Source organism: Cherax quadricarinatus, chromosome 33 (genome assembly GCF_038502225.1).
Source record: "Cherax quadricarinatus isolate ZL_2023a chromosome 33, ASM3850222v1, whole genome shotgun sequence".
In the NCBI taxonomy this organism is placed as follows: Eukaryota; Metazoa; Arthropoda; class Malacostraca; order Decapoda; family Parastacidae; genus Cherax; species Cherax quadricarinatus.
Genome location: NC_091324.1, coordinates 25,099,483 through 25,127,019, shown reverse-complemented (window position 1 = coordinate 25,127,019; position 27,537 = coordinate 25,099,483). Strand labels below are relative to the sequence as shown.

Here is a 27,537-nt window from a genome sequence, read left to right as displayed (position 1 = left end):
TACACATCGCCTACCCACTCTAAAACCTCCTTGCTCATCTGCAATCGTGCATTCTGTCTTACCTCTAATTTCTGGTATCCTCAGTAAACTTATTCCTCTATAATTTTTACAATCACTTTTGTCCCCCTTCCCTTTATACAGAGGGACTATACATGCTCTCTGTCAATCCCTAGGTACCTTCTCCTCTTTCAATCATTTATTAAACAAAAATACCAACCACTCCAACACTATATCTCCATTTGCTTTTAACATTTCTGTCATGATCCTGTCAGTTCCAGCTGCTTTACCCCCTTTATCCCCTTTACTCCCCCACACTCACATCCTGCTCTTCTTCACTCCTACAAGATGGAATACCTCCCTGGCCAGTGCATGAAATTACCGCCTCCCTTTCTTCGTCAACATTTAAAAGTTCCTCAAAATATTCTCGCCATCTACCTAATACCTCCATCTCCCCATCTACTAACTCCCCTACTCTGTTTTTAACTGACAAATCCATTCGTTCCCAAGGCTTTCTTAACTTGTTTAACTCACTCCAAAATTTTTCCTTATTTTCATTAAAATTTCTTGACAGTGCCTCTCCCACTCTATCATCTGCTCTCCTTTTGCACTCTCTCACCACTCTCTTCACCTTTCTTTTACTCTCCATATATTCTACTCTTCGTATAACACGTCTGCTTTGTAAAAACCTTCATAAGCTACCTTTTTCTCATTCCACCAAACACTCCTCTTTCCTCCTGCACCCAACCTGAAGGTGGGAAATACAATGCCTGCACTTTAAAGGAAGGGTTTGGGATGTTGGCTGTTTGGAGTGACATCTAAACTGTTGTATCTGAGCACCTCTGCAAAGACAGTGATTATATGTGAATGATGGTGAAAGTACTTCTTTCTTTTTAGGGTCATCCTGCCTTGGTGGGGAAACAACCGACGAGTTAAAAAAAAAAATCCTCCTCCTAAGTGTGTGTGTGCATGGTAGTTAATCACCTACTAACACCTAATTCCTATTTTGTTTCTGATTCTTTTATAATAGTATACAATAACAAATTGGGGCTGCAACAAAAAAAAAAAAATTCAAACTGGTCCAGTGGCTAACGCGACGGTCTGGAGTTTTGAGACTCTGTGACCGCGGGTTCAATCCCGCCCGTGGTATGGTTTGCAATGATTAGTTACTACTAATCCAGTCTTGAAGACTAGACAGACAGAAAAAGTAAGGCAATGCAGTACTGTATTAAAAAATACTGAAGCATTCCTAAACAATTATTTTGACATACCATGTGATTTACAGAAGACAGATCCAGATTTACCACCGCGTGCTTCCCAGAGAACACACCGGGAAAGAGAGCGTATGTAAAATTCATCTCCAAAAGGAAATACCATCTTGCGAAGCTGTCGAAAGTGCTCAGCAAAGAATATCTGTGAAATACCCGAAAGAAAGAAAAAACTCAATTCATTTTTCCTCCGTAACAATGCTAGAATGAGTACACAATACTAAAGAGTGAGTGCCATTTTATATGATCAATAGAGCATTGTGTCATTCAATAAATTACTGAAAACATACGAAAGCACACTCTTCTGAGACTTACACATAGGTTATGACTTATAATCACTAAGATTAGAGACATATCTCATTGGCAATCTCTGGCTAGGAGTTTTAATAAGATTACAAAATTGTACCATTACTAGGCCAAGATAATTAATCTAGATGATGATTTTCAGTGATTTTACAAATAGGTTAGAAAAATATACGAGTTAAAATGGCTGAATTTAAGTAGGTCATGTAATTTTCTTCTTACCCAACAGCAAGAATTTAAGCGTTGCAAATCAAGTAGTCTCATGTTTGAGGGCAATGTGTAGTGTGAGTATTATGCAGTAGTAGGAAGACTGTGTGTAAAGTAATAATTATGTAAAAATTGATCAACTGTCTCACCTTACAATAGAACTTTGCATGTTGGTCATTCCACTGAAGTTCTATGTGGAGATCCTTAGTCATTTTATTTTTCTCTGAATCAGCAGTGGCTGTAGATATGCTGAATTCAGAATCTTCAGTATTTAAGTTTTCAGTGACTCCATCTGCTGGTAGTACAGACTCTTTATCTCCAGACCTGAAAATTGTGAAATCTCATATTAATGCATTGGTAAAAGTGCTACATTCTATGAAGAAAATACTGTATTAATGTGAGGTACTCCAGAAAAATTGCTAATTTTTGATAAAACAACTCCAAGAACAATGAACAATACTGAACAAGTCAAAATATGAAAAAAGAAAGCTACAGAGGGTTCCATACTTCTGGACATCCGAGTTGCCAACATCCACACCTACGAACAATGCACTTACAAATAACTTCAATTTTTGCAGAACCCACGCCACAAATGTGAACATTCAAACAAATTATATTTTTTCTCCATTTTTATCAAATCCTTTTAGTTTTTGTAAATATATATATGGGGTGCCAGGGGTAAATGTAAATGGGGAGCCTTTAATTGAGCTATGTGTAGAAAGAGATTTGGTAACAAGTAATACATATTTTATGAAAAAGAGGATAAATAAATATACAAGGTATGATGTAGCACGTAATGAAAGTAGTTTGTTAGATTATGTATTGGTGGATAAAAGGTTGATGGGTAGGCTCCAGGATGTACATGTTTAAAGAGGGGCAACTGATATATCGGATCATTATTTAGTTGTAGCTACAGTTAGAGTAAGAGGTAGATGGGAAAAGAGGAAGGTGGCAACAACAAGTAAGAGGAAAGTGAAAGTGTATAAACTAAGGGAGGAGGAAGTTCGGGTGAGATATAAGCGACTATTGGCAGAAAGGTGGGCTAGTGCAAAGATGAGTAGTGGGGGGGTTGAAGAGGGTTGGAATAATTTTAAAAATGCAGTATTAGAATGTGGAGCAGAAGTTTGTGGTTATAGGAGGGTGGGGGCAGGAGGAAAGAGGAGTGATTAGTGGAATGATGAAGTAAAGGGTGTGATAAAAGAGAAAAAGTTAGCTTATGAGAGGTTTTTACAAAGCAGAAGTGTTATAAGAAGAGCAGAGTATATGGAGAGTAAAAGAAAGGTGAAGAGAGTGGTGAGAGAGTGCAAAAGGAGAGCAGATGATAGAGTGGGAGAGGCACTGTCAAGAAATTTTAATGAAAATAAGAAAAAATTTTGGAGTGAGTTAAACAAGTTAAGAAAGCCTAGGGAAAGTATGGATTTGTCAGTGAAGAACAGAGTAGGGGAGTTAGTAGATGGGGAGAGTGAGGTATTAGGTAGATGGCGAGAATATTTTGAGGAACTTTTAAATGATGAGGAAGAAAGGGAGGCGGTAATTTCATGCACTGGTCAAGGAGGTATACCATCTTTTAGGAGTGAAGAAGAGCAAAATGTAAGTGTGGAGGAGGTACGTGAGGCATTACATAGAATGAAAGGGGGTAAAGCAGCTGGAACTGATGGAATCATGGCAGAAATGTTAAAAGCAGGGGGGGATATAGTGTTGGAGTAATTGGTACTTTTGTTTAATAAATGTATGAAAGAGGGGAAGGTACCTAGGGATTGGCAGAGAGCATGTATAGTCCCTTTATATAAAGGGAAAGGGGACAAAAGAGATTGTAAAAATTATAGAGGAATAAGTTTATTGAGTATACCAGGAAAAGTGTACGGTAGGGTTATAAATGAAAGAATTAGAGGTAAGACAGAATGTAGGATTGCGGATGAGCAAGGAGGATTCAGAGTGGGTAGGGGATGTGTAGATCAAGTGTTTACATTGAAGCATATATGTGAACAGTATTTAGATAAAGGTAGGGAAGTTTTTACTGCATTTATGGATTTAGAAAAGGCATATGATAGAGTGGATAGAGGAGCAATGTGGCAGATGTTGCAAGTATATGGAATAGGTGGTAAGTTACTAAATGCTGTAAAGAGTTTTTATGAGGATAGTGAGGCTCAGGTTAGGGTGTGTAGAAGAGAGGGAGACTACTTCCCTGTAAAAGTAGGTCTTAGACAGGGATGTGTTATGTCACCATGGTTGTTTAATATATTTATAGATGGGTTGTAAAAGAAGTAAATGCTAGGGTGTTCGGGAGAGTAGTGGGATTAAATTATAGGGAATCAAATTAAAAATGGGAATTAACACAGTTACTTTTTGCTGATGATACTGTGCTTATGGGAGATTCTAAAGAAAAATTGCAAAGGTTAGTGGATGAGTTTGGGAAGGTGTGTAAAGGTAGAAAGTTGAAAGTGAACATAGAAAAGAGTAAGGTGATGAGGGTATCAAATGATTTAGATAAAGAAAAATTGGATATCAAATTGGGGAGGAGGAGTATGGAAGAAGTGAATGTTTTCAGATATATGGGAGTTGACGTATCAGCAGATGGATTTATGAAGGATGAGGTTAATCATAGAATTCATGAGGGAAAAAAGGTGAGTTGTGCGTTGAGGAATATCTGGAGACAAAGAAAGTTATCTATGGAGGCAAAGAAGGGAATGTATGAAAGTATAGTAGTACCAACACTCTTATATGGGTGTGAAGCTTGGGTTGTAAATGCTGCAGCGAGTAGGCGGTTGGAGGCAGTGGAGATGTCCTGTCTAAGGGCAATGTGTGATGTAAATGTTATGCAGAAAATTTGGAGTGTGGAAATTAGGAGAAGGTGTGGAGTTAACCCTTTGGGGGTCACCAGGCCCTCTCTGAGACTTGTTCTCAGGGTCGCCAAAATTTAAAAAAAAAAAAAAAAAAAAAAATTATTTTTCTTATGAAAAGATAGAGAATCTTTTCCCGATCATAATGACACCAAAAGTATGAAATTTGATGGAAAACTTACAGAATTATGCTCTCGCAAAGTTAGCGGTCTCGACAATGTCTACGAATTGGCGACTTTGCCCACTTTGAGCCTTATTTTCGGCCAATTCCAGTGTACTAGTCGACAAAAATCATAACTAGTATTTCGCTAGAACTCCATTTTTTCTATCGAATGAGTAGAAGAAACCACCCATTTACCGATTTCAACTATCCAATAAAGTGGTCAGAATTTAGCAATTTTACCAATTTCACACAAATTTCAAAAGATGCCAATTTTCGAATAGGGTCCAGAATAAACAAGAAAGACATTCCTGGCACTAAAATAACAAGTTCTCTGCTCGTTAGTCACATCCCCAGGCCCCTCTTATATTTCTTTGGCTTTCCATTTTGAATTTTTTTTCTTACAAAAAAATAGAAGATGTACTGTTATGCAGACTACTGCATTAGTGTAGAAATGGTATAAATAATATCAGCGCACTTGTGAAAGAATATTAGGCTCACCAGTTGACGTGTATTGGACGCTTGGCATGATTTGTTTACTTTTGAACTTTGGTAAAAATCGAACATTTCTGCTACTTTGAGCTCAATTTCAAGATACTTTTCATTGTAAAACCAGTCAAAATCATCTCAATTTCTGTAACATGTCTTCCATTCTATAAAATGAGACCAAGAAAACTAGAATACAACAATAAATACCATATGAAAATACAGTGCAAAGTCGCTGTTTTAATCCAAAAACACAAAGTTTTTTTTTTTCTCATTATGCACTGTGTGCTGCAGGATTTTTTTTTTACTGCGCACACTGACCACATAGACCCATTCTTTCATATGCAGGCCTACCAGCTTTCTCTCACTAGATTTGAGGGTGCTAGAATTTAGGCGTACTAGTACGTCAAAAAGGGCTGAAGATGGGTTGTTGAGGTGGTTTGGTCATTTAGAGAGAATGGATCAAAGCAGAATGACATGGAGAGCGTATCTGTAGGGGAAGGAACATGGGGTAGGGGTCGTCCTCGAAAAGGTTGGAGGGAGGGGGTAAAGGAGGTTTTGTGGGCGAGGGGCTTGGACTTCCAGCAAGTGTGCGTGAGCATGTTCGATAGGAGTGAATGGAGACAAATGGTATTTGGGGCCTGACGAGCTGTTGGAGTGTGAGCGGGGTAATATTTAGTGAAGGGATTCAGGGAAACCGGTTATTTTATATAGCCGGACTTGAGTCCTGGAAATGGGAAGTACACTGCCTGCACTTTAAAGGAAGGGTTTAGGATATTGGCAGTTTGGAGGGATATGTTGTGTATCTTTATACAGTACGTACATACTTCTAAACTGTGGTTTTCTGAGCACCTCTGCAAAAACAATGATTATGTGTAAGTGAGGTGAAAGTGTTGAATGATGATTAAAGTGTTTTCTTTTTGGGGATTTTCTTTCTTTTTGCATCACCCTGCCTTGGTGGGAGACAGCTGACTTGTTGAAAAAAAAAAAGAAATCTATATGAAGATTTCTAGGTTGACATAACACCCCATACTGCATGTTTTAGTTAACAAACATTAACATTCATCCCCAAGTTTACATATATACAGTAAGTCATATTTTTTATTATGTGATTCAGTGTTGCAAACTGGCAACCAGAAATTATTTCCCAATAAACAAGCATAACTGATCAGGAATATCATGATGCATTAATGGTATCAATAATGTCAATACATTTATTGTATAAACAGTATGTGCTACAAGAACCACCTTGCTAATACTGTACAAAAAAGTTAAAACATATTCTTACCTACTAATTACTGCACCTTCTTTTTGAATTTCTTTAAGCCTCTTCTTGAGTGCTGTCAGTTGTTTGTCATACTCTTGAGAGGCCAGAGCATGAGCAATAATAGAAGAAGGTTCTTCTCCATATACAACTATTGGAATCTTCACCTCTGGCATTAACAGGTAGTGTTCATTAGCACCAAATGGAGACTGTTGGCAGAAGACAAATATATTTTGTGTGTTTTACAAGCTACAATAATCAAACATACTATATAGGAGAGCCCCTTATATACAGCACCTCTTTTCGGTGTTCCACATTTTTGTTGGCTTCAAACTGAGCCATTGTTCATTGTGTTCCACCTGCGAGCAATTGTCACTGGCAGGTGAAACAATGACTCATTTGAAAGCCAATGAAAACATGGAACACCAAAGAGAGGTGCTGTATATGCAGAGTCCTCCTGTACATTATTTTTTAACATTATATAATAAACATTTTCTACCAAAGCAAGATAGCTCCAAGAAGGAACACCTATTCACCATAACTTATTTCATAGCCTTTTTCAGAATACACTGTTCTGTCTCCTTTCCTCCTGCAGAGGAATTTAAGAATCAAAGTCAAAATGCCTTATATACCCAAGACACGTGGTATATGATCTTGTTGCTCCCTCCCTTTTCTAATGCAGCAATGTGCCAGTCTCTCCATATACAACCTCAAGTCATTATGCCAATAAGTCGATCACTGCTGGCGAGTGTTCCTAACTGAGCTTTTATCTTGAAGCACAGGTGGTGTTTAACTAATTACAGAACAGTGCTGGTGCTCACAACTTCGTTTACACACTGCTGATGCATGTATATTATTATAATCATGGGGAAGTGCTAAACTCGCAATGTCATTCAGCACCTGGGGAACAAAAGAGAGGGTAGCACCAATTCCTAGGACCAACAGCCCTTCACCAACATCAAGGAACTCTCCTTGAATGTTGGTTTATGTGTAGTACTTCCAGATTTATATACAGTAATGTAAATTACCAATATATAAAACAATATGCAGGATTGAATTTCCAGTTATATTTTTTTTTTCTGCTACTCAACAGATCTTGAAGACATACATCAGTGTTACAAAATAAGACCTTACTGAACTGTAAGCTAAAACATTACTCAGAAATTTCTTATTAAAGGAAGATGTGACTAATGCATAAAATTAGCCTGAGATGTGTATAAATATTCCTTAATTTTACCTTCACAAGCTTTTTACTTACATGATTCCTTTTAAATAGAAAACTCAGTAACATAGATAAACCTTATATTAATCTCTTCTTTCCTAAATTCTTCTTATTACATACCAAATACATTAATCTTTGGTAATTGTGCTCTAAAATGTTTCATAAAGCACCTGATGGCTATTTTCCCATAAAAGAGGAACCTCAAAGGCAAATACATTATTGATGACAATACCATATACCTCAACCATCAAATTGGCAGAAGATGTCCAAAATGTTGAGATTATATTCTTGACTGCTGTGGCAGCAAGTCTTCTCTCTCCACCACGATCTACTGTATCCCTGGGTAAGCCAGTCTGACCTCCATCAGACAATGATCTTTCATGACCTCGGCCAGGTGAGCCAGACATAGAGGAGCATCCACCAAGCAGCCCTTCACAAGAGTCAGATGCTGTAGAGAACCAAAATTGTATACACAATACTTGTAACTTAAATAACAAACCATTTACTTTATTTAAAGAACAGTAGTTATTTGCTGCACCATTTTTATTTTTTCCTGCAAACAGAAATTTACATTTTTACGTAAAACAACAATTTTGTCTTATTTATGCCTTAACAGATATTAAAAGCACTACCAAATAAGTTTCTTTTTTAGTGCTACAAAAATTATACATTGAACTTTTCCAGGTTATCTTAAAACAGTTAAAGTGGTTAATGACCTTGCCTGCGGTGAAGCAGTGAAGAAGCATCTATAGCCTGATGAGGTAGAATAGCCTGCAGTCCTCCACTCACATCACTTTCATTCTCCCAGCTGTTAAGCACTTCACTGGATGCTGAAGATAATGACAGAACACTGTTACCTGTAAATAAAAAATGCTTCTATTTGAAAAATGTATCTTATGAGAGGCTCCACAGAGCACAATGATGAATAACAATACTGCTTGTAAACTGCAAGTTTATACGAACTCGTTTACCAAAATAAGTCTTAATATTAAATTTAATATCTGTTATTGCTCATGAAGCAACTACTTTGGAAATGACTAATTTACCTTACTTTCTCTTTTGATAATGTAATTTCTGGTTGCCAATACATTGCACCACCATCAATTTATGATCAACTAAAGGGATGATTAAGGATATTAGATTTTAGTGGATCACTGAAATTGTTATGTCTGTGCTCTTCTTGAAAGACAGCTAGGAAATGAGTGATGGTAAATATGATTCTCTCTTTAGGCCACCCTGCTTTAGTGGGAAATACAGTCCCAACTTGTAACAATATAGTACAGAGGTAGAGAAAGACTGTAAATGCTATAAATGAAAGAGTTGATGCCTTAGCACTGAGTGAGAAAAGTTAAAACGGAGAGGAAAAGCTTGAATGGGTAGTGGTGGTGGTTACAGTCACGTTATAGAGGCAAATGGTGATTTTCAGTACGAATCAAATGATAAACTGTGAAATTAAAAAAAAAAAAAAAAAAAAAACTGATTTACATTTCAATGGGATCTTGTGGACCATGAGCAACAAGGGTGGTCTGACATGTGTAGAAATCTCCCGTTAAAGGTCCAACATAAATACAAGCACAGTAGGTGTCATATATATGCATGCACATAAACTCATTATACAGATAATGAGAATGCTCACCACAAATTATTGTTTGAAAAATAATACTGAAATATGCATGGCATACTCACCTTACAAAGTATTTTATAAGATTACCCTTCCTCTTGATGCACTCCTAATGTGCCCTAGGCACTGATGAGGCTAAAGTACAGAGGATAGAAGAGGCAACACCCTCTCATACCTACTAAATTGTACTTGAGAGTTTGGGGATCGTGGACACATCCATGCCATGAAGCTCACACTTAATAAGGTTCCACATGCTCTCTCAGATTAAAGTTCACTGAGTTACCATTAATGAATAATGGCAATTATTCATTATGGCAAGGGGCACCAAATTGCAAATAGTCTGCAGGAGAATTTATGTACTGTACATGAATATTTATGACGCCAACTGTACTGTAGTTGTATTTTTAATGTTTTGTATTATAAAATTGTCTTTTTTTTTTTATCAACATTGTGCTTTCAATTTAGTTCCTTGGGAAGCCTGACAAAGAACATCCTGACCTCAGGACCACCAACAATTTGGCTGTACTCAGGCACTTTATATTTCACCACCAGAAGAAGGGACTTGCAATCAGCTTCAGTATCAAGGCTGTAACTGCTGCCAATGTAGCTATCTGGGAGAAAGCATGGATTCCAACCCAGCAGTTGGATACTAATATGTGTGTGCAAACAAACAGTAGCTACCTCTAAATACTATTCTATCTGTCTTAATATTTTGCATGTACAGGTACAGACTGTACCTACATTTCAACATGTAACATGGACAGCCTTATAGAGAAACCAACTTTAAATTCTCTGGGTCACCCTTATGTATATAAGTTTATTTAGTCTAACCAAACTAACTAGAATTACATTTTCCATAACAAGAGAGCGTTCAAAAATTAATGCAATATGAAGAACGGCGTAAAATAAAAGGGCAGGTTGAGGTTATACAGTATTCTCTAACCAACATGGTGTTTTGTTTACAACTATTTAGTGTGTTTGTGATTTTACTCAAATACATGAAACTAAAAGAATGCAAGGAAAGCACAGTTCTTCTATCATTTGTTATTAACAGGCTGCTTTATAAGTGTTAGTAGCAATACTTTAAGTGGTAGCAGCTTGCCAATACAGTGATACCTGGATCAGGTGGTGATTTGGTGTTGCTAGTGAGGGCATCCAAGGCCCGAAGGGTGCGATCCCTCTCCTCCGTTAGGTACACAGCAGAAGACGTCTCACACACAATTCCTACTGCCTTTTGTAAATCTAGGAAAAATCCAATGGCTTGTAATATGCTTTCCTATTTTTTTTTTACTTTCAGCTTAATAATATATGTATTAAAAAATTGATCTTACTGAAGAAAAATTTATTTATACTTTGTGAATGAGATTTATTCTGGCAGCTTAAATTTGAGGAATTATTTGAAACTTGCAGTAAATGACAGTATGCCATGGCCACAATCACACAAGGATAGAAAATCAGAGTTAGACAGGATCTGTGTATATCATCCTCATAGTAAAGTAATCCCTCAATTTAACAGCTTTTGGAAATGCTAAACAAAATCCACTTGGTCGATTAATTCAGCAACAATGTAACAATAAGGGACAAAACTGTCCATCATTGCTACAATCATGGCAAAACATTTTATCTCTATCCTCAACAACCGCCATTACCAACCACTTCCTCCCTGACATTTGTCTGTTACATCGAAGATTTACCCTTACAGTAATGTATTATTATTACATATGTAAATATGAAAAGGGCTATGGTAAAAACCATGTGGGCCATTCAGTGCAAGCGTGATGCAGACTTGATCCTTTACCTGGTAATCACTGATGCAGACAAGTTATTTATTTGTATTCACCTCTGCCTCAATAAGAGACCTTCTTCAGCATATCTGCTGAAGAGGGTCTCTGAGATGAAAATATATGGATGCTTTCTTCTCTATGTCTGACTTTCCATCCTTGTGAGATTTACCTGCTCAATGATCAGTGTTTGATGATACTTGTATCATAACAAAGCTGAAGTCTGGGATTAGCCAATTAATTAGGCATGATCAACATGCAGTAAACAAATCAAGGCATATACAGTACTCAATATACTCTACCTCATTAAGTCAAAATAAAATAAAAATATTTATAAAAGGATTTTGCCATTACACAAGAATAAAAAATATATAGGTGCTAGAATTCTAGTTGGTGTAGAGATCAGAGTTCACATGACAATAATGTGCTTGAGAAATATTTGCTTTTAAGAAACAGAGTAAACACCACATGCTATTTCAATACTATACTAACTGTGAAATGCATGCATGCTATAACTTTAAATCTATAATTACCATTAGGAACTCACGAGTCACAATTCATCATCAGCAATGCATATAGGATAGTTTACAAAGTAAAGAATATTTTTCATATGGACTATCTATGCAAAAGGAATATTTAGAAAATGTTGCAATACATGAAGTTGACAGCATACACACTGTAAAATAAAATGCTTCAAGTGTCCTCTCTTACATCTTACAAATTTTTAGATATGCTGTATTTGCAATTTTTTTTAACTTAACAGCTCTCTCCCACCAAGGCAGGGTAACCCAAAGAAGAAAACACATTCACCAACATTCACTCAATTGCTTCCTGACATCACAATTAGATCATCCTCCAACAGCAATATCCCCACTCCTTTTGAGTGCAGGTATTGCCATTCCCATCTCCAGGACTCAAGTCAGACTAAGCACTTTACCTTACATTGGCTACATCAGCAGCAACAGTGGTCTGCACTGTTGAAATAGGAAGATGATGCCATATTTCAATTTTTTTTTTTTCAACAAGTCAGCCGTCTCCCACCGAGGCAGGGTGACCCAAAAAAGAAAGAAAATCCCCAAAAAGAAAATACTTTCATCATCATTCAACACTTTCACCTCACTCACACATAATCACTGTTTATGCAGAGGTGCTCAGAACACAACAGTTTAGAAGCATATACGTATAAAGATACACAACATATCCCTCCAAACTGCTAATATCCCGAAACCCCTCCTTGAGAGTGCAGGCATTGTACTTCCCATTTCCAGGACTCAAGTCCGGCTATATAAAAATAACCGGTTTCCCTGAATTATTTATTTATTTTATTATCACACTGGCCGATTCCCACCAAGGCAGGGTGGCCCGAAAAAGAAAAACTTTCACCATCATTCACTCCATCACTGTCTTGCCAGAAGGGTGCTTTACACTACAGTTTTTAAACTGCAACATTAACACCCCTCCTTCAGAGTGCAGGCACTGTACTTCCCATCTCCAGGACTCAAGTCCGGCCTGCCGGTTTCCCTGAACCCCTTCATAAATGTTACTTTGCTCACACTCCAACAGCACGTCAAGTATTAAAAACCATTTGTCTCCATTCACTCCTATCAAACACGCTCACGCATGCCTGCTGGAAGTCCAAGCCCCTCGCACACAAAACCTCTTTTACCCCCTCCCTCCAACCTTTCCTAGGCCGACCCCTACCCCGCCTTCCTTCCACTACAGACTGATACACTCTTGAAGTTATTCTGTTTCGCTCCATTCTCTCCACATGTCCGAACCACCTCAACAACCCTTCCTCAACAGTTTTGGTAATCCCGCACCTCCTCCTAACTTCCAAACTACGAATTCTCTACATTATATTCACACCATACATTGCTCTCAGACATGACATCTCCACTGCCTCCAGCCTTCTCCTCGCTGCAACATTCATCACCCATGCTTCACACCCATATAAGAGCGTTGGTAAAACTATACTCTCATACATTCCCCTCTTTGCCTCCAAGGACAAAGTTCTTCGTCTCCACAGACTCCTAAGTGCACCACTCACCCTTTTCCCCTCATCAAGTCTATGATTCACCTCATCTTTCATAGACCCATCAGCTGACATGTCCACTCCCAAATACCTGAATACATTCACCTCCTCCATACTCTCTCCCTCCAATCTGATTTTCCCTGAATCCCTTCACTAAATATTACCCTGCTCACACTCCAACAGATCGTCAGGTCCCAAATACCATTCGTCTCCATTCACTCCTATCGAACATGCTCATGCATGCCTGCTGGAAGTCCAAGCCCCTCGCCCACAAAACCTCTGACTAATACCTTTATTAACTCCACACCTTCTCCTAATTTCCACACTCCGAATCTTCTGCATAATATTTACACCACACATTGCCCTTAGACAGGACACCTCCACTGCCTCCAACCGCCTCCTCGCTGCTGCATTTACAACCCAAGCTTCACACCCATATAAGAGTGTCATATTTCAAATACGTACCTTTTTAATTAATGAAGAAAATTTTGCCATACTTATAATGGAAAAGTAAAAAGTGATATGAATAAACCGATATAAATAAACTGTAAACCCCTTCTCCTGTATAAATTACTAAATTTAAAAAGAGAAACTTTTGTTTTTCTTTTTGGGCCACCCTGCCTCAGTGGGATACGGCCGGTTTGTTGAAAGAAGAAGAAATAAATTGTAAAATAATAAATTAAATAAGGTGATAATTCTGTCTTGATCAAAACTTATATTTCACATGGTCTTAAAAATTCTATGTAGTTAACCTGAATATAACACCCATCTCATGCATGCTGAGGTGTATAAGATAGTGAGAGTATATAAATCACAGTGAAACTGTGTGTATCCCAGTTTCACTGTATCACAGTGAGACGGTGTGTATCACAGCGAGACTGTGTGTATCACAGTGAGATTGTGTGTATCACAGTGAGATTGTGTGTACCAGTGAAGCTATGTATGTACCACATTGAGACTGCGTGTGTACCAGTGAAGCTGTGTATGTTCCAAAGTGAGACTGCATGTGTACCAATGAAGCTGTGTATGTTCCACAGTGAGACTGGATATACATACCACAGTGAGCAAGATGCTTCAGATAAATGAGAGCAAGTATAGCAATATCTGGAAAAGGAGGAAATTCAAGGATGCTGTTATTCCTATAAAGGGATTCATTAAAACCCAAATGCAAAAATATTTCTGTTCTGTTTACTACATGAATTCAATCTACTTAAGTAGAAAAAGTGAAGAAAACATCCTCTAAACACCTTATACAAAATAAGACCCATTTTCAAAAACAAAGTATAAAATACTCACTCTCTTTGGTCTCTTCTGGAAGTTTTCTTGTATCCTGAGTTTCTAAGGAAGGAACAATATACATCATAACAGCTATATAACAAGAAATGCCAACTACACACTATAATAATGCAAATTTTATTTCATGTAAGTCAGGTAACTAAGTTTATCAAAATTAGCCCCTACAAGAGATAAAATGAATACCTCACATATCATATACATTTACTTTCTAAGAATGAGTTAGACTACAAAAGGTTGCTTCCTTTTGAATGAAACAGATTTAGAATAAAGTTAATTTCTCTTCCTTATGAGGCAAGTAATTTGGTCACTGTTAATTAGTGACAATTCCAAGCCCAGCAGATATATGGCAACACTACATATTTTTTTTTTACATTGCTAAATTTACAGGCTAAGACTTGTTATCCTACAACAAGCCAATTTCAAACCCTGTTCAAGTGGGGTGCCTTGATGCTGATGAAGGATTAAAGCTGATTCCCTCTCATTTCCCCAGGTGCTGTATGACCCCTATGGGTTCAGCATTTCCCCAATTTTACAATAATAATTGTATCAAAGCCGAGCTAGAATGTGACCAACATATGACTAAGACTCAGGTACCTATTTACTGCTAGTGAACATGGATAAGAGGAAACTTGCCCCTATCATTCAACCCACCCAAGACTGAACTTAGAGCCTTCAGTTGTGAGCCAAAGACACTAACACTGAGCTGAAAGTTACCTAATCATACAAATGCTCTACTATATGGAGGTTTGTTTGTCTAGATACCATTTGCCATTCTTTTTTTTTTAAATCTGATACACCTGTAGACTTGACTAGGTTGGTTAAAATATATGGCCTATCAAATATATGAAATAGTACTATTCCAGTACTTATAATTAATAATTTATAGTAAGAATTTTTAGTTTTATTCAGAAAGTTCTTAAATTTTATTAAGATCAATATTGCTTTTTATTTCTATACAAGTTTTTTAACCATGTAGTTTGTATGTACAATGTATCATTTGTTCTATTAACATTATACCCAGATTAAATCAGCCTAAAATGTTTGCATAACTATGAATCTTCCTTTGTAAGACATAACTAGTGTAAGCCAATGTTAGTAACACAAATATATCTTCCTGGAAAATAAATTTACTACGATGTTATTAATACAGATTGAAATGGGTAAAGTCATCATTGGTATACACAAATCAAATATGGCATATAATAAAGTTACTGCTGGTATAGATCTACAGAGATGGCTGTATTTACATCTTCATAATACTTTAGTCACTGAGATTGTGTATTTCTTTCTGCAATGTTTGTGCAATAATACACTATAAAAGAATTAACTTATCTCTGCACACCACAGTATTGATCTAATACATTAACATGAACCTCACTTTCCAGCTCTTACTTCAAATCTAATAACAGAAAAATTCCACTCACCATTTAACTGAGGCAGAGGCACAGGCGATGACTGACCACCAACTACATCTTCAACTCCATCTTCGACAACATCACTGGGGGTGCTAAATAATTAAATATAATAATATAATATAATATAATATAAATATAATAATATAATGAAAGCAGTTTGTTAGATTATGTATTGGTGGATAAAAGGTTGATGGGTAGGCTCCAGGATGTACATGTTTATAGAGGGGCAACTGATATGTCGGATCATTATTTAGTTGCAGTTACAGTTAGAGTAAGAGGTAGATGGGAAAAGAGGAAGGTGGCAACAACAAGTAAGAGGGAGGTGAAAGTGTATAAACTAAGGGAGGAGGAAGTTCGGGCGAGACATAAGCGACTATTGGCAGAAAGGTGGGCTAGTGCAAAGATGAGTAGTGGGGGGGTCGAAGAGGGTTGGAATAGTTTTAAAAATGCAGTATTAGAATGTGGGGCAGAAGTTTGTGGTTATAGGAGGGTGGGGGCAGGAGGAAAGAGGAGTGATTGGTGGAATGATGAAGTAAAGGGTGTGATAAAAGAGAAAAAGGTAGCTTACGAGAGGTTTTTACAAAGCAGAAGTGTTACAAGAAGAGCAGAGTATATGGAGAGTAAAAGAAAGGTGAAGAGAGTGGTGAGAGAGTCCAAAAGGAGAGCAGATGAAAGAGTGGGAGAGGCACTGTCAAGAAATTTTAATGAAAATAAGAAAAAATTTTGGAGTGAGTTAAACAAGTTAAGAAAGCCTAGGGAAAGTATGGATTTGTCAGTTAAAAACAGAGTAGGGGAGTTAGTAGATGGGGAGAGGGAGGTATTAGGTAGATGGCGAGAATATTTTGAGGAACTTTTAAATGTTGAGGAAGAAAGGGAGGCGGTAATTTCATGCACTGGCCAGGGAGGTATACCATCTTTTAGGAGTGAAGAAGAGCAGAATGTAAGTGTGGCGGAGGTACGTGAGGCATTACGTAGAATGAAAAGGGGTAAAGCAGCTGGAACTGATGGGATCATGACAGAAATGTTAAAAGCAGGGGATAATATAGTGTTGGAGTGGTTGGTACTTTTGTTTAATAAATGTATGAAAGAGGGGAAGGTACCTAGGGATTGGCAGAGAGCATGTATAGTCCCTTTATATAAAGGGAAAGGGGACAAAAGAGATTGTAAAAATTATAGAGGAATAAGTTTACTGAGTATACCAGGAAAAGTATACGGTAGGGTTATAATTGAAAGAATTAGAGGTAAGACAGAATGTAGAATTGTGGATGAGTAAGGAGGCTTCAGAATGGGTAGGGGATGTGTAGATCAAGTGTTTACATTGAGGCATATATGTGAACAGTATTTAGATAAAGGTAGGGAAGTTTTTATTGCATTTATGGATTTAGAAAAGGCATATGATAGAGTGGATAGAGGAGCAATGTGGCAGATGTTGCAAGTACAGTGGACCCCCGCTTAACGATCACCTCCAAATGCGACCTATTATGTAAGTGTATTTATGTAAGTGCGTTTGTACGTGTATGTTTGGGGGTCTGAAATGGACTAATCTACTTCACAATATTCCTTATGGGAAAAAATTCGGTCAGTACTGGCACCTGAACATACTACTTGAATGAAAAAAGTTTGTTAACCGAGGGTCCACTGTATATGGAATAGGTGGTAAGTTACTAAATGCTGTAAAGAGCTTTTATGAGGATAGTGAGGCTCAGGTTAGGGTGTGTAGAAGAGAGGGAGAATACTTCCCGGTAAAAGTAGGTCTTAGACAGGGATGTGTAATGTCACCATGGTTGTTTAATATATTTATAGATAGGGTTGTAAAAGAAGTAAATGCTAGGGTGTTCGGGAGAGGGGTGGGATTAAATTATGGGGAATCAAATTCAAAATGGGAATTGACACAGTTACTTTTTGCTGATGATACTGTGCTTATGGGAGATTCTAAAGAAAAATTGCAAAGGTTAGTGGATGAGTTTGAGAATGTGTGTAAAGGTATAAAGTTGAAAGTGAACATAGAAAAGAGTAAGGTGATGAGGTTATCAAATGATTTAGATAAAGAAAAATTGGATATCAAATTGGGGAGGAGGAGTATGGAAGAAGTGAATGTTTTCAGATACTTGGGAGTTGACGTGTCGGCGGGTGGATTTATGAAGGATGAGGTTAATCATAGAATTGAGGAGGGAAAAAAGGTGAGTGGTGCACTGAGGTATATGTGGAGTCAAAAAACGTTATCTATGGAGGCAAAGAAGGGAATGTATGAAAGTATAGTAGTACCAACACTCTTATATGGATGTGAAGCTTGGGTGGTAAATGCAGCAGCGAGGAGACGGTTGGAGGCAGTGGAGATGTCCTGTCTAAGGGCAATGTGTGGTGTAAATATTATGCAGAAAATTCGGAGTGTGGAAATTAGGAGAAGGTGTGGAGTTAATAAAAGCATTAGTCAGAGGGCAGAAGAGGGGTTGTTGAGGTGTTTTGGTCATTTAGAGAGAATGGATCAAAGTAGAATGACATGGAAAGCATATAAATCTAGAGGGGAAGGAAAGAGGGGTAGGGGTCGTCCTCGAAAGGGTTGGAAAGAGGGGGTAAAGGAGGTTTTGTGGGCGAGGGGCTTGGACTTCCAGCAAGCGTGCATGAGCGTGTTAGATAGGAGTGAATGGAGACGAATGATACTTGGGACCTGACGATCTGTTGGAGTGTGAGCAGTGTAATATTTAGTGAAGGGATTCAGGGAAACAGGTTATTTTCATATAGTCGGACTTGAGTCCTGGAAATGGGAAGTACAATGCCTGCACTTTAAAGGAGGGGTTTGGGATATTGGCAGTTTGGAGGGATATGTTGTGTATCTTTATACGTATATGCTTCTAAACTGTTGTATTCTGAGCACCTCTGCAAAAGCAGTGATAATGTGTGTGTGGTGAAAGTGTTGAATGATGATGAAAGTATTTTCTTTTTGGGGATTTTCTTTCTTTTTTGGGGTCACCCTGTCTCGGTGGGAGACGACCGACTTGTTGAAAAAAAAAAAAAAAAAATTATTGAAATTTAGCCTTCTTTTAAAAGTTTTTTTCAACACAGCAGCCATCTCCCACCAAGGCAGGGTATACAGATGGGGGCAATTTATACAGAAGGGGTTACTAGCCCTTTATTCCCGGTATTTTAGTCGCCTCTTACAACACACATGGTTTCTTTTAAAAAATTATCACAATTTTATCTTGCCAATTAGCAAGCCAGTATTTATGACTGTTTCACTTTTTATGTTTTATTTCTAGTATTCAACAGATTATTGCAGTTTCACTCTTGTTGATTCTAGGGTCACTGCCCCTCTGGCTTGATACCAGATCAGGCTTCCTGGTTGAAAGTATAAGTCAGGCTGTTGGTGCTAGCAGCACACAATCCAGTGTAAGCATCATTGTCTGGGTGATCAAAGCTAACTAAATCTGATGATAATTGTCCTTTCATATGAATGGAGTATGTTAAGAAATCTCAGACCCTTTATATTTATAGAATCTTCTATAAATGTACTTATTGCATCTCTGCACTGTCTGCCTAGTCCCTTGCTCTCTCGGACACTTGACCTTCATAAGTCCATGACCCACGAAGGTCTTTGTTAATACAGCACTTTGTTTTGTTTGAGCTTACAATCCTGATGATCAGAATATCACTTTTAATGTATTTATGGCTGTTGTGTTTATACTTTGATGTGATAGCATTTGAGTTTCTTGAAAGAACAGGTGCTCGAGAATTATAAAATCGTAGAGTATTATTATCATTAAGAACTATCATTACTTTTTTTTTTCAATGAACCGGCTGTATCCCACCAAGACAGGGTAACCTAAAAAGAAAAACTAAAGCTTCTCTTTTTAAATTTAGTAATTTATACAGAAGGGAATACTAGCCCCCTTAAGGGGCTCCTGGCCCTTTAGTGATCTCTCACAACACGCATGGCTCATTGAGAAAAATGTGAATTCTGTTTCTTGTAATGTTATTCTTTTTATATTATATACCATTATATATTATGGGTGACTAATGCCTCAATAGTAATGCCTGCATCAAGGCACCCTTAGCATCTAATAAATTTTTACACCTGTTTGTTGCAAGTTAACCCTTTGACTGCTTCAGGCCCCTTTCTGAAACTGTCATTCTATGTCGCTCAATTTTTGAAAAAAAAAAAAATATTTTTTCTTATGAAATGATAGAGAATCTTTTCCCGGTGGTAATGACACCAAAAGTTTGAAATTTGGTCGAAAACTCATGGAATTATGCTCCCGCGAAGTTAGCGGTCTCAGCGACATATGCGTATCAGCGATTTCGCCGACTTTGAGCCCTATTTTCAGCCAATTCCATTGTTCCAGTTGACCAAACTCATAGCTATTTCTTTAGAACTCCATTTTATCTATCAGCTGAGTACAAGAAACCTCCCATTTACTAATTTGGACTACCCAATATGGTGGTCAGAAATTGGCAATTTGGCCAATTTCACGCAAACTAAAAAAGATGCCAATTTCAAAATAGGGTCCAGGATAAACAAGGTAGACATTCGTGGCACTAAAATAACATATGCTCTGTTCATTAGTCACATCTCTAGGCCCCTCTTATGTTATTATTGCTTTCTATTTTGATTTTTTATTCATACAAAAAAATACAAAATTTACTGTTATGCAGACTACTGCATTATTGTAAAAATGGTATAAATAATATCAGTGCACTAGTGAAAGAATATTAGACTCCCCAGTTGACGTGTATTGGACGTGTGGTGTGATTTATTTACTCCTGAGCAATGGTAAAAATCGAACATTTCCGCTACTTTGAGCTCAGTTTCAAGGTCGTTTTCATCGTCAAAGTAATGAAAATCATCTCTATTTCTGTAATATGTTTTCCATTTTATCACCTAAGACCATGAAAACGCGAATACAACGATAAATACTATACGAAAATACACCTCAAAGTCGGCGTTTTATTCCAAAAAAACGATCAGAGTTGTTTTTTTTCTCATTACGCAATGTGTGCTGCAGGATTTTTTTTATGTGGTGCACACTGACCACACAGACCCATTCTCTCACATGTGGGCCTACCAGCTTCCTCCCGCTTGATTTGAAGCCGCTAGAATTAATGAGTATATATACGTCAGAAACATTGGCTCGTAAGACGTATTTATACGTCGAAAACAGTCAAAGGGTTAAATATTAACGTGCATCTGAGGCCTGGTCTCAGACCGAGGCACAGGGGCACTGACCCCCGAAGCCCTCTCCAGGTAAACTTCAGATATCTATTTAAAAGTGTATTAGAGGCCCAGAATGCTCACCTCTGACACTTCCCTATATATGAGTGCTTTATAATGATTACAAATTTATATAATTCTCCTAATAATTATGTATATGAAAATAAGTCAGGTGCAGCAGTAGGACAATTATTAGCATACAGTTTTCCCCACTGGGATGGGTGTCAATCCCACGACTGGATTGGCGAAGCTCCTAGCGAGTGAAACATTTCCATAAAACATATGCTAGTGCTGCACTTGTCTTATTTACGTATGTGCTACCACCATCTTTAATTAATAACTGAATAATAATAATAATAATGCAGTGAAAATAAGACTTTCCCTCTTACTTCCTTTTTCACTTCTGAAGGCTCACCTCCTTTCAGTTGACAATTAAGCTGTAATTGCACTGTGTAAAACAGATATCATGAAAACTTACTTTTTTGGAGGTTCTTGACCAGGTAGTTCACTGAAAGAGGTTGATAGGCTGAGAGAATCAGTTGAGAGACCAGTCATGGCTGCTGAAGAAGCTTCAGAAGCTGTATCACCACCTTGCTTATGAGACTGTGCACTGTACATTTCTGAAGTATACAGTATATTAATTTGTAAAGGAGGACTTTTCATAAAAACACTGATTAACAAGAAAACATTACACTACAGTACACCCCCAACTGGCAGAGACCAATGAGAAATGCACTAATGGTACAGCACCAGCAAAATAAATCATTGTGAAAATGTCCCAAAAGATATTCATCAATAGTACCGTGCCTGGCAAATGGTTGAAAATACCATTAGCAAAAGACATTGAGCTTCAATGTTATGTCATTTTCTCCTCCACTAGACAGTCTATGGGCAATGTTACTGAGACTGATCATCTCGTCAGGCAGCTCACACACGGCTGCAAGTGAGGTTGTATTTTCGAGCACTCTGGACCCCTGATTGTGGACTTTCCTGTTTCGTAATGAGGCCCTTGACAGCTTATATTTTGGTTACCAGTGATCATAATGGGGCCCTGAAAGCTTAGTATGAAAAAAAGGAGTCTGCCTTGGGCTTGTTAAGAACACACAATCACCACAGACAATGATTATTCCAAGAATCTTGATAATATACCTTCAAGGAATTAAATAAGTAATTAAAACTACAGGCAGAATGATCCAACATTAGGTTAAAAAATAAAGCAAATAAGGTTTTAGTCATTTGTTTCATTTCCCTCTTAATATTTTGTGTGTAAAATGGTGTGAACAGCCCCCTAGTGATGATTTCTATACATCAAAAAATTTCTTCTGAAGACACTGAATATCTAGGACTTTCCTGATGAGTCATGAATTACTCTGGGAAGAGCATGTTTCAATGGTATCTGAACCAATGAGAACTCAACAACATAAGTGTCACTGGAAGAGTGTACATCCTCACCTTACTCCAATATTGGTTCAGGTAAGCACACTCAACAAGCCATCCTGTTTGAACACAGCCTATGCAAAAAGCAATAGAAATTATTATCACTGTCCTCTAAAATGGAGGAACAAGTTAAAAGTCCACAAACAATTAATGTTCTCTGTGTTCTTTTCAATTTTCTATTGTTTTATCTAATATCTTGAAAATACTTATACTGTACTACTAAAATGAGATAGTTGTTTTGATCTTCTTCACCCCCAATAATGTAAGTTTCCATATCAGAATTAACGTTCTACAAGCGAAAGACTTTTAGATATTAAGTAGGCTTCTAAAAATATAAAATTAAATATTGTATGTACTCCAGCTTTTTGAGGTTGAGAAAAAGTCCCATAATTGACAATTAAATTACCAGTACCTAATGATTTATATGGTTACAATGTGGTATCTGCATTATTATGAAAATAACAAATACAATCTATTCACCTCCTGTAGAAGTGGTTGCATATGCTGATGCTGCTGAGGAAGTGGATAATGAAGTACTTGTAGACTGGCGAGGCAAACCACCACCTCCACTGTTTGTTGCCATTACTTTTGCCTTCTCTAATTTCTCTTCTCTTTTTCGAAGCTGTACAAGATCTTGGACCTGATGTAAAACAAAATTATTAATTATTTCACAGTATTTGGACAGTAAGCTGACCTCTGATAAGTCATGTAAATCACCTCTAACTTCCCTCTCACAGCATTTATTGCTTGGTGTGTGAATGCTTGTGAAAAGAACAGGCACTCAAGTATAAAAAATTCCCAATTATTTTTTTTTTTTATTATTATCACACTGGCCGATTCCCACCAAGGCAGGGTGGCCCAAAAAAGAAAAACTTTCACCATCATTCACTCCATCACTGTCTTGCCAGAAGGGTGCTTTACACTACAGTTTTTGAACTGCAACATTAACACCCCTCCTTCAGAGTGCAGGCACTGTACTTCCCATCTCCAGGACTCAAGTCCGGCCTGCCGGTTTCCCTGAATCCCTTCATAAATGTTACTTTGCTCACACTCCAACAGCACGTCAAGTATTAAAAACCATTTGTCTCCATTCACTCCTATCAAACATGCTCACGCATGCCTGCTGGAAGTCCAAGCCCCTCGCACACAAAACCTCCTTTACCCCCTCCCTCCAACCCTTCCTAGGCCGACCCCTACCCCGCCTTCCTTCCACTACAGACTGATACACTCTTGAAGTCATTCTGTTTCGCTCCATTCTCTCTACATGTCCGAACCACCTCAACAACCCTTCCTCAGCCCTCTGGACAACAGTTTTGGTAATCCCGCACCTCCTCCTAACTTCCAAACTACGAATTCTCTGCATTATATTCACACCACACATTGCCCTCAGACATGACATCTCCACTGCCTCCAGCCTTCTCCTCGCTGCAACATTCATCACCCACGCTTCACACCCATATAAGAGCGTTGGTAAAACTATACTCTCATACATTCCCCTCTTTGCCTCCAAGGACAAAGTTCTTTGTCTCCACAGACTCCTAAGTGCACCACTCACTCTTTTTCCCTCATCAATTCTATGATTCACCTCATCTTTCATAGACCCATCCGCTGACATGTCCACTCCCATAAATTCCCAATTATTAATTATTATTCTTATTATTATTTACAAAAGAGCCAGCAATATAAAATTCTTTAAAAACAGCAAAAAAAATTCTTTTCAGTATGATGTCCGCCCTCCTATCCAGCTGTAGCTTTGCTCCCACCATGCCTAGTTTTACATTATCAATTTGTTAGTGTCATCCATATGTATTAATAAATATACCCTTATCTTATTTAAACACCTATTTATAAACTTTCATCAGCTATAATTTTAAGACACTCAAATAAAATACCTTAATAAATGATTATGGATTTTTCTTTGTACAAGAATAATTTATTACACTAAAGTAAATTTAGGGTGTGTCCTACATACACCGGCATGTAGGATGCACCCTAAATTTACTGAATATCTCTTATTTATTATTATTTTTAAATTTTTCTCTTGGTTAAATGAAAAAAAGTGTCTTAAATGCTGCCAGATACAGTATATATTTAATGAAAATGTTAATTCTGGCCAAAATCTATAAGAGCTTTTATTCTAACCTTGGCATTCCAGTCAGTGACAACTTGAGCAATGAGCCTCTTGATGAGAATAACTTGATCTGTGATGCCCAACATTGTTGTAGTAACTTCATGAGTAGTGTTAGGTGTGGGAGGATGAAGGCGCCGCGCTTCTAGTGTTGGTGATGTTAGCTGCAGCTGGAAAAGACATAAATACATCATTAAGCAATATGACAGTACTAGTAATATACTGAGTATTTTCACTTCTGTTAACAGGTTTTCACAACTGTTTCTGTGAAAAATTCATATGCTAAGTACTTACATATCTTACTTTTCTTATTTCCAAATGGGATTAAATATTATTTATAATTGTAATCCTACCGTTCTGCCAAGTGAGTGTAAAACGAAAGCCTGTAATTGTTTTACATGATGGTGGGATTGCTAGTGTCCTTCTGTCTCATAAACATGCAAGATTTCAGGTATGTCTTGATACTTCTACTTACACTTAGGTCACACTACACATACATGTACAAGCATATATATACATACCCCTCTGGGTTTTCTTCTATTTTCTTTCTAGTTCTTGTTCTTGTTTATTTCCTCTTATCTCCATGGGGAAGTGGAACAGAATTCTTCCTCCGTAAGCCATGCGTGTTGTAAGAGGCGACTAAAATGCCGGGAGCAAGGGGCTAGTAACCTTTTCTCCTGTATATATTACTAAATTTGAAAGGAGAAACTTTTGTTTTTCCTTTTGGGCCACCCCGCCTCAGTGGGATACGGCCGGTGTGTTGAAAGAAAGAAGAATTGTAACCTATACTGTACAGACTTACTATAGACTTACTACCCTAATGAATGAAAGTGATAGTTGTCCTAACTAACCTATATCAGTTTTTCATAAATGACCATAATTAGGAAAAGAAACTCATGACATTGTTTTAGTTCTTGGATTGACCAAACTCATCAAAAATTTCTTCCTATTTTCCCAACAACAGTGTTATGATTTATTCAACATCAGCTTTTGTATTAACATTGTAGATATCCATATAATGGAGACATACCAAAGACTGTCCAATAAAGAAGACATCTCTGGAGAGAGAAAGTTAACAAAAGAAAAAATTACAGGAATTATTTTAACAAATACTGTACAACCACAAAGGGAGCTGCACTATACCTCATCAGAACTGTCTACTAGGTACAAGTATCCCCCAAATAACTAATATAAACTTGGAAAAATTATGACAATAAAGCAAATATAGGGCAAGGAGGAATAACATCTTGTAAGAGTGAGGAAGAGCCAGTTGTGAGTGTGGGGGAAGTTCGTGAGGCAGTAGGTAAAATGAAAGAGGGTAAGGCAGCCGGGATTGATGGGATAAAGATAGAAATGTTAAAAGTAGGTGGGGATATAGTTTTGGAGTGGTTAGTGCAATTATTTAATAAATGTATGGAAGAAGGTAAGGTACCTAGGGATTGGCAGAGAGCATGCATAGTTCCTTTGTATAAAGGCAAAGAGAGTGCAAAAATTATAGGGGGATAAGTTTGTTGAGTATACCTGGTAAAGTGTATGGTAGAGTTATTATTGAAAGAATTAAGAGTAAGACGGAGAATAGGATAGCAGATGAACAAGGAGACTTTAGGAAAGGTAGGGGGTGTGTGGACTAGGTGTTTACAGTGAAACACATAAGTGAACAGTATTTAGATAAGGCTAAAGAGGTCTTTGTGGCATTTATGGATTTGGAAAAGGCGTATGACAGGGTGGATAGGGGAGCAATGTGGCAGATGTTGCAGGTGTATGGTGTAGGAGGTAGGTTACTGAAAGCAGTGAAGAGTTTTTACGAGGATAGTGAGGCTCAAGTTAGAGTATGTAGGAAAGAGGGAAATTATTTCCCAGTAAAAGTAGGCCTTAGACAAGGATGTGTGATGTCACCGTGGTTGTTTAATGTATTTATAGATGGGGTTGTAAGAGAAGTAAATGCGAGGGTCTTGGCAAGAGGCGTGGAGTTAAAAGATAAAGAATCACACATAAAGTGGGAGTTGTCACAGTTGCTCTTTGCTGATGACACTGTGCTCTTGGGAGATTCTGAAGAGAAGTTGCAGAGATTGGTGGATGAATTTGGTAGGGTATGGAAAAGAAGAAAATTAAAAGTGAATACAGGAAAGAGTAAGGTTATGAGGATAACAAAAAGATTAGGTGATGAAAGATTGGATATCAGATTGGAGGGAGAGAGTATGGAGGAGGTGAATGTATTCAGATATTTGGGAGTGGACGTGTCAGCGGATGGGTCTATGAAAGATGAGGTGAATCATAGAATTGATGAGGGGAAAAGGGTGAGTGGTGCACTTAGGAGTCTGTGGAGACGAAGAACTTTGTCCTTGGAGGCAAAGAGGGGAATGTATGAGAGTATAGTTTTACTAACACTCTTATATAGGTGTGAAGCATGGGTGATGAATGTTGCAGCGAGGAGAAGGCTGGAGGCAGTGGAGATGTCATGTCTGAGGGCAATGTGTGGTGTGAATATAATGCAGAGAATTCGTAGTTTGGAAGTTAGGAGGAGGTGCGGGATTACCAAAACTGTTGTCCAGAGGGCTGAGGAAGGGTTGTTGAGGTGGTTCGGACATGTAGAGAGAATGGAGAGAAACAGAATGACTTCAAGAGTGTATCAGTCTGTAGTGGAAGGAAGGCGGGGTAGGGGTTGGCCTAGGAAAGGTTGGAGGGAGGGGGTAAAGGAGGTTTTGTGTGCGAGGGGCTTGGACTTCCAGCAGGCATGCGTGAGCGTGTTTGATAGGAGTGAATGGAGACAAATGGTTTTTAATACTTGACGTGCTGTTGGAGTGTGAGCAAAGTAACATTTATGAAGGGGTTCAGGGAAACCGGCAGGCCGGACTTGAGTCCTGGAGATGGGAA

At 37.8% G+C, this 27,537-nt stretch overlaps 1 protein-coding gene across 4 annotated transcripts in view; it reads right to left on the bottom strand.

Moving 5' to 3' along the window:
* Positions 1-27,537, bottom strand: part of fab1 (fab1 kinase) — a 94,138-nt gene that overhangs the window by 15,619 nt on the left and 50,982 nt on the right. For 3 of the 4 annotated variants that reach the window (XM_070090936.1, XM_070090937.1, XM_070090939.1), the window contains exons 21-31: positions 24,678-24,833; positions 23,016-23,175; positions 21,577-21,718; positions 15,902-15,984; positions 14,478-14,519; positions 10,485-10,610; positions 8,464-8,604; positions 7,987-8,195; positions 6,550-6,734; positions 1,925-2,099; positions 1,269-1,410 (exon numbers count right to left, since the gene is read on the bottom strand). In XM_070090936.1, coding sequence (XP_069947037.1) covers positions 1,269-1,410; positions 1,925-2,099; positions 6,550-6,734; positions 7,987-8,195; positions 8,464-8,604; positions 10,485-10,610; positions 14,478-14,519; positions 15,902-15,984; positions 21,577-21,718; positions 23,016-23,175; positions 24,678-24,833 — 1,561 coding nt within the window. The remainder of the gene's footprint in view (positions 1-1,268; positions 1,411-1,924; positions 2,100-6,549; positions 6,735-7,986; positions 8,196-8,463; positions 8,605-10,484; positions 10,611-14,477; positions 14,520-15,901; positions 15,985-21,576; positions 21,719-23,015; positions 23,176-24,677; positions 24,834-27,537) is intronic. The other variant, XM_070090938.1, reaches the window with a different exon arrangement.